Raw genomic sequence first — 8,139 nt, 5'->3', positions numbered from 1 at the left:
TGCCTGAAAGTATGGGGAACCAATGACAATGAGAAAGCACTAGTGGCTCTGTTTTTTCAACGGCCTCAATACATTGTGTGATATACTCTTTGTCCAGGGGGTCTCAATGCCATCATGGGAGGATGCCAGTTCCTTTGGTAACTGTAGCGCCCCGTACCTGTCATCAAGCATCATTAGATTATACTCAATACCGCACGAGAGATGCTGTCCGACACCGGTGTAAATTTCATCCAGAGAACTCTCAAACGCCAGAGTGCTATAAATTGCTGAACACAGACCAGCCCTCGAGGGATTTCCTAGTTCGATATCAACCTCCTTGGTAGGAAAATCCAGGGTGTTCTCTTCGATTTCAAATTCTGCAAATTGTGCATTCACCTCTGGGAAGTCACAGGAAAGGCGTTGGGGTCCGATATCGACACATGGTTCGTAAAAAGTTACGTCTTCCGAGTCCGGTACCGATTTTGGTCCACTAGTGAATTGAATATCGTTAGCAGGTTGCTCAAGATATCCGCAATTCCATATAGAAGGGTTCTCATCCAGGCATTCGGAATCATCAGGCATTTTCCACCGGAGGTTGTGCCAGCGCCTCCACGCTGCTCGCTACAAGTTCCTTCGTTAAAATCTTGGAATCCTGAGGGAATAAACCAAGCAATTCTTTGGCTGGGAGTCTGTTTTGAGGGCTGGTGCTGAGACAAATGTCAACGATTGTTCGGTAGTAGTCAGGAACTTTCCTATCGACTGGGATAATGAATGGTCTAGCCTCGCTGCCGGGTTCATCTATTTCCATAGCAAGCGCCCAAAGCGTCATTCCCAGCTGATATAGGTCAGATTTCACCCCGATGTACATTGATATCTTTTGCTTGCTTTGTAATAGCTTCGTGAATTCTGGGGCCTCCCACCCCACCGGACAGCCCCTGCGATTGATATCAATTATTTTTGCGTCGTCACTAGCGTCAACAACAATATTTGATACGGTGAGATCTCCTTGTACAAAACCAGCTTCGTGAATTTCGGCAAGGCCTTCGATAATTTGTCGTGCCCAGTGCGCTCGCCTAGACCATTCAATAGTTCCTTTATAGTCGTAGATCAACTCGATCAATGATCCCTTTTCCGCGAAGTTTATTAAAAGGCCTTTGGTAGTCAACATATCATCATCCACAACGATAGCTTTTAGTTGGATGACGCTCTGGGAACCGATTAAGGCATATAGCGCGTTAATCTCATAAAGGAACTCATTGACCATATCCGGCCCTGGAATTTCTTTCTTTACATAGTCCTTCCCATTTAGCTTCACTTGATAAGCAAAACCAGATAGATGGGCAACAAATGAAAGATCGCTCTCGCGGACCATATCCAATCCTAGATATTCAACAGCAGATATTGGCGGATAAGGAATGATCTCATTCATATCCTCTGTGACGTGAACATGAAGCCGACCTTCCCTGGTTTCTAACCTAAGATTTGTCACAGTGTCATAGAACTGGATTTCAGGTAGAGAGTCGCGGATCGATTCGTATATCCGAGCATTTTTATCCCGTTGGTAGTACAATTTTTTGAGATCCCGTTCCAGAGAATCTGGTTCGGCATTTCTATAATCGCAGGACACGGTAACTCTCAGCCATTTATTTGGGGTTTCTGCGTATGTGACGAAAAACTTTTCTCGTTCAGAACGATCTCGAAAGTGCATGCTCAGATTCAATATCCATTTCTTGTCCATCTCCTTCTCCAACATGTCTTCTGCCTCCTCCCCATCGATTGAGAAGGTGCCGTTAGTATGGGTACCAGAATCATAGTGATTCGGTGCATGTAACGGCGAATTATCTAGCCACGAAGGAATGGTGAAATTGTTATCGTGATACTGCACCTCTGGCGCTGACAATCGTGCGGTAGAAACCGGTGGTGATGATCGAGTTCGATGGAAACTGCTGGGTCGCCGTCGGTCCACGGAAAGCGTTCGACGACAGCCTGTTTCAGTGGGGTAAAGGCGGTCTCGCTGTTCAGAATTCTGTCGCTTGAAGGTTGTATTGCGGGGCAGACCCACTTCAACTCCGCTCGATACTAGTCGGGGAAGATTATTACTGTTGTAGTTCGCGCTTTGACTACTAGCATCGCTCCTCTCATTGTAAGATGTGGGATCACGAAAACTTTGAGATCCCCGGGAGGGCGAACGGCGGTTGTTCTTTCCAAGCCATGGAAACCCCAATCGATGCCACACGCTCCTCTTGGACGGGGGAGTCTTCTGAAGGTTAGGCATGGGAATGCAATGTTGAGTCGGAGACCCAGGTCTGTCGAATATCGAGATGGCCATGCAGCACAATCTGGAGTGGGCTCTGGCTCCTCAGCCGCGACACGGGTGAGGTAAACAGCCGGCTGAACAAAATCGATGTGTCCATATGAAAAGGAGAAAATAAAATAAATAAAATTGATACACCCCGATTGGGAACTGTGCGCTTATGGTGGATCGCAGGTCGCTCAGCAGTATGTAAAACAAGGGTTGTCCATGCATATGAATTGAGTAAATAGTTGCATGTGGATTTGGAAATCTGTTTATCTGCTCGGGACCATCCGCAGGAGAGGCTTTATACTCAATCAACTGCAGAGATTTTCAGTGAAGCAGGTCAGTTAGGCCGGCTCATTCCAAATAACAAACGGGTTGGATCGTTCAGGAAACGTTCACAACCCGGGGCAAGGCAACAGACGACGAATACGGGGGTAATGATGGATGTGATGGTCGTAATGATATCAATTGCTTGAACGTAGTGAAGCGGATAAAAGCGACGGGCGCAGGGGCAATTATCGAATATAAAATCGCAGAGGATTCGTGGTGGTTCCTATTTGTTGTTTTGGTTGTTGTTGTTTGTTGAAAAAAAGATGAGGCTGATGTCGCTAAAAAAAATCAATCTTGTTTTCATTTTTCATTTTTATTTTTATTTTTCTTTATTTATTTATTTTTTTTTTTTTTTCCCATAGTTTTCACCGCTGAACCAAACCCAATGAGCTTCACACACTGGTCCTACCCTGGCCCTGCCTTTCCCTTGCTCCGCTCTCATATTAATTGAGCCTACTAGTAATTGATTTGCAAAGAACGGCCACGAGTAGGTTAGCAATAGGCAGGTAGGGATCGAAGCTGAGCATTCGGTTGCTGCACTGACAGAGAATTAACAGACATACTTGGACCCGGATATGCATGTCGACCTAAGAGAACGCAATTGGTGGCAGAGGCATGGGAATGGACCGCCTTTGTCTCCCCCGCTAATAATAGGGGAGGATGCCTTATCAGCCATTCATTGCTGCGCTGTTGGAACAGGTAGAGGTGCCTAGCTGGATTGTTCTGGAAAGGCTCTATCGATCTCTTGTCACCTGGTGGCCAGTGGCCTCCAGAAATATTTCCAGAGCAACATACGGCTGCGATTAGCTACAGTGCCAGGTCACAATTGTCGCACCTGCAATTGTGATGAAATATGATCCTTGGATGCCGTAACGAACGGTACATCAGTCCATGTGCGCAGGTCACATTTCTTCCGTGTGAAAGAGAAGAATCAAAAGTTGTCATCCTTGGCTCGCATACCTTTGCAATGAGCCCTAACTAACCTCTACAGGATGAAAAAATAAAAATAAAAATAAAAAATAAGGCAAAGCAAATCACCTGTGGCGCGGTCTGAACGGGGATTAAACGGCCACCAAACTGAGTGCTCCACCAGGAACCCCTCCATCATTTTGAGTTGGTTGTTCGCCAACGAAATTCTACGAGGGGCAAATCCCACCATGTCATCTTTCATCTGGAGGTTTCCCTTATCCCGCATTAGCCGTGGGATTCGAGTTGTTGGGCGCTCTTTTGGTAAGGCGCTGCTTGTTCATTGTGTTCTCCAACTTATGCAACCATGCCTTAGTCGATTTTCTGGAGTGTGTTGGCTCCAATTGACCATACAGGATTCTAGATCACTTTCTCCGTACTCACCTTTGGATGGAGGGTGAAGCCAGGCATATGGCCCTCGGGACCCCCAATGCGGTTTCTTACAGGTGGCCCTGTTGTACCGACACGACTGCTGGCTCATTTCCTTATCACTCGAATTCGTTGTTAACTCCATTCCATCGAGCTAGGCAGGTCGTCTTTCCGTTAGCTAACCTCCACGTCAATGACTTGGATAATTGCATAATATCCCGATACTGGTTTAACCTAGTCCTCCCACTCTTTCGCTCTAGATGAGAACCTCGACTTCGAAAGGCAGGATGAGTGGTGAAGAACTACAGAAACCATTGTTAATGCGTCCCGGTTAAAGAGTATCAAAGCCTTTCGTTTTCCTTGTTCAGTTCCATTATTGAATTATTCAGAGCTATGAGTAATTGGTTTGCCTCCACCAGGGTGAGTTTCATGCTCATATTTTGATGTTGCCATTGTTGACGTGTTTGGACTTCCCCGCCCCGTTTCGGATTTACCAACGCCCAAGGCAACCTGTCTATAAAACTGCTAAATTGTCAGGCACAACAGCCTCGACTTCGCCTTGACAAGAGTATTTTGGTAAGAACACTTTCGACAAGAATATTTGCGCGAAGAACAAAACGGATACGATCACTCATGGCCGACAAGCTCCATCCTATTGACAAAAGGCATCCTTACCTTCGGTCAACCCAGAAATCGAGAGTTTTCAGTCTGCTGATCTTTCTCCTATGTATAATGAAATCTTCCTGGCAGATCAATCTCAACCTTTTCTTCGTAGTACATCGGAACGTGGGTGATAACGTGACATTCTGCTTCTTTCAAAGGTTGAGACCCTTATATCCATGAATTATTGTTGCCAACGAGCAAGGGGCGGACCTTCGCGTGGTTATTGTCGCTCTCTCGGGGCAAAATTGGGGATGACCTGCGGCGGCCACTTTCACCCGCAAGCAGGTTTCCAATAATATTTCCAAGGAAAGAAAAATATCAAGCCCCTGTGAATGTGCTTAAACGCGCGCAGAAGGCCTGCATGGCCCCGATTTCCCTGTGCCAAGGGACTCCAGGCAACCAAATTGAAACCCTACAGTTCGCAGGAGTAAATATGCATGAAATTTTGGCGAGTCGCTTACTGCGTATTCTCTCAATGCTCCCGCAAGAACCCAAGCCAGAAATTTATTGAAATTGACGATTGAAGATCAAAAGGACAATTCTCTTTCTCCTCTATCGCTGAAACATCTGCCTCGTTTCTCCTGCCCTGCCCAGAGTTACAAGTCGCGGCTTTTCAGGCAAAGGCATAGCGCAAAATGTCCTTCAGTGTAAAATGGATGTCAAAGGTCTTCCTGGCCACCATTTGTCTTTTCGCCTGGTGCACCAGAAACACTGCACCCATCCTTGAACCAGAAGCACAAGAAGTAAAAAAGCAGACGAGGAACACTTCTTCTACCTCCGTTGGCCTTCAAAACGGAAATTTTCAGTTCCAAGACATTCCCACAACTGGGCAACTCTCAACCGCAATCACAACTTCCCCGCTGACCCTGCAATTTGGCCCTCTAGCGACCGCGTATTTAAGGAGGCAGGACCCTGCGCTAGCAGACTATGCGGTCTATTTCCCACTCCTTCTCACTATCTGACTCGCAAATATCATCTCTCTGTAATATTTTTGACAATCTGGACCAAGCAGAGTTTCCCAACGTCTGAAAGATTTGCTCGCGCATGAAACTACTTGCCTGTGATGCATGAGCAAAAGAAGTAGCAGTCTTCTATAACTTAAATATCCCGACCAAACATAGAAAAACTCCTCAAAAGCAACTAGCTGGTGGGAAATGAAAATATCTACCCGTAGTAGATCACTCCCACTATCTCCCTCCCCTCGCCCATCCGAATCATGTATTTGCATTCCATGCCAATGGTGCACGGGACCTTTGTTCGCCATAAGCTGATATATCAGCTACAGTCTTGGTGATAAGGTGCACTGGTAGAGAATTTGAATCCCTCCTGAATATAGTGAGTTGCGGTTGAGCCATGGCATTCTTGCTTTCGACGTATGCCCTATGCGGCGTATTTAACTTTATATGCGGAGGGATTGGAAAGACCAAGCCACCACCATGTCATGAGACTTTTTTTATTCTCCCGCTGCATCTCTTTCCTTACAATTCTTCGTAGCTCTCAGAAGGCGAAACCCCAATATTGAGGAGGCGATGGCACTAAATCGAACATCTTGAATGTCCTCGTCCATGTCTCGTATTTGTTATTGTTTTAGTGTTATCTCCACACAATACAACATCTATGGTTTTTATTCTCGTTTTTATATATGGCCTTAATATGTCAATGACGCCTTTTCTCTCCCGAGTCCGCATGAAGATTTTTGGGAAAGAGGGGGATGAAATAATAGGGGTATATAATAACAATGATAGAGGGAAGAGAGGCGAATAATACAAATGATCTGCAGACTCCAGAGAGCAGTAGATCTCGGGGCGGACAAGCATATCAAACAAACAAAATAAAGGCGGTGCGGAACTATAAATAACTCCGGGCCCATGCATTGAATGAAGAGGGAAGAGTTACATCAGACCTATATAGGCTAAGGGCATAAAAGAGGGGGTAGAAATCTATCAGGACAGAAGGAGGAGGAATATAATAACAGGCATAGCTTTAGAGTAGCTGTCCAAAGTACAAAATGTTAGAGAGATCTAGAGAGGGGAAAAGGACGGATATGAATTGCGCTTCGGACCCCGATTCATTCGTCCTCCTCTTTGGCGTTGGTATCGGATTTAATGACGCTGGGAGCCACTTGCAGTTGGGGTTTCCATTTGATTTGCGCCTGATCCTTGTCAAGATCGCGGAAGACGATGTCAAAGACTTCTGAGTACCAATTGACGGGATGCCCTTCGATGCCTTTTTTGATGTTCTGTAATGTTTTAAGAAGAGAACGGAAGGTTAGTCTTGGAAATAAGTCTCAGAAACAATTTCGGCATGGTGGGTGGCCAGGAGGAAAATTAGGAATGAATTTTTATATCTTCTGTTGAGAAGGAGAACGAGAGGGAACGAAGAGAACGAGAGGGAACGAACCTCTGGTAACTCCAGCCAATCCGACATATTATCAGCTGGAAAAATTATTGATTTGGCGCCAGCTCGTCGAGCGGCTACGGTCTTTTCACGGAGGCCACCGATACGGAGAACTTTGCCTGTCACAGTAAGTTCGCCGGTCATAGCGATGGTAGGATCCAGGCGATGGTCAAGAGCGAGGGAGAGCAGCGACGTTGCCATCGTGATACCAGCAGACGGCCCTGTACTTCTTTAGCTTGCTGACTGCTGAATTGGCTGCTTTTTTGTTTAATCTTATACATACCATCCTTCTGCACAGCGCCCTCTGGGCAATGCAAGTGAACTTTTGCATGCTCAAAAAACTTATTCCCCGTGAACTCCTTGGCCATCAAAGATTTAGCAAACGAATATGCGATAACGGTCGACTCCTTCATGACATTCATCAAATTCCCTGTCTGTTCGAGAGCTGGGCGGGACGTTGGCGACAGCGAGGTATCCAAAATCGACTCCACATATAAAGCGGCTCCTCCCATGCTAGTCCACGCGAGACCCATAGCTACACCTGGGGGCGTGACATCGTAGAGCCTATCAGAGGTGAAAATGGGCGGACCGACGTAATCTTTCAGGTTATCTTTATTTATTGAAACGTGAATATTCGCCGGAACATGTACCGCGACTAGAGGAGCCGGCACCGATTTAATGGGATTCTCGCCCCCTTCGACAACACTCTCCTCGCCCTTTTTCTCCTGCTCCAACGCTGGTTCCAACTCCTCTCGAACGGCGACTTCTTCAGCATCCTTCTCCTGCTCTGGCAGATCCTGAATAATTTTCAATGCCGCTTTTCTATAAACCTTCTCTATTTGCTTTTTTAGATTTCGCACTCCGCTCTCTCGACAATAAGACTTGATAAGTTCTTCAATAGCATCTTTCTCCAATGTCACATCAACATCCTTCAAACCACTCATTTCCTTCGCAGAAGGCGCCAGGTATCGCTCCGCGATAGCCATCTTCTCATCGGCAACATACCCAGAGAGCTCGATCATTTCCATTCTGTCCAGCAAAGGTCGCGGAATCGTGTCGGTCATATTAGCTGTGCATACGAACAAAACTTTCGACAAATCCACTGGGACGTCCATGTAATGATCCAAAAAGGAAGA

General features: G+C 46.2%; 2 protein-coding genes across 2 annotated transcripts in view; both read right to left on the bottom strand.

The window, feature by feature from the left end:
• HCAG_07171 (predicted protein) overlaps positions 1-2,308 on the bottom strand; it is a gene marked incomplete at both ends in the record, with an annotated part of 3,042 nt that extends 734 nt beyond the window's left edge. The window contains 3 exons of the mRNA XM_001537699.1: positions 158-469; positions 846-1,744; positions 1,865-2,308. Of these exons, the coding sequence (XP_001537749.1) occupies positions 158-469; positions 846-1,744; positions 1,865-2,308 (1,655 nt within the window). The remainder of the gene's footprint in view (positions 1-157; positions 470-845; positions 1,745-1,864) is intronic.
• Positions 2,309-6,674: 4,366 nt separating this feature from the next.
• The window catches only part of HCAG_07170 (hypothetical protein), a gene marked incomplete at both ends in the record, with an annotated part of 3,235 nt that continues 1,770 nt past the window's right edge, over positions 6,675-8,139 (bottom strand). Inside the window, 3 exons of the mRNA XM_001537698.1 lie at positions 6,675-6,845; positions 7,007-7,224; positions 7,287-8,072. Coding sequence (XP_001537748.1) covers positions 6,675-6,845; positions 7,007-7,224; positions 7,287-8,072 — 1,175 coding nt within the window. The remainder of the gene's footprint in view (positions 6,846-7,006; positions 7,225-7,286; positions 8,073-8,139) is intronic.

The sequence above is a fragment of the Histoplasma capsulatum genome, genomic scaffold, assembly GCF_000149585.1.
Source record: "Histoplasma capsulatum NAm1 scaffold_8 genomic scaffold, whole genome shotgun sequence".
NCBI classification, from domain to species: Eukaryota; Fungi; Ascomycota; class Eurotiomycetes; order Onygenales; family Ajellomycetaceae; genus Histoplasma; species Histoplasma mississippiense.
Note: the sequence above shows the minus strand (reverse complement) of the source record. Positions and strands in the feature narration are given on the sequence as shown.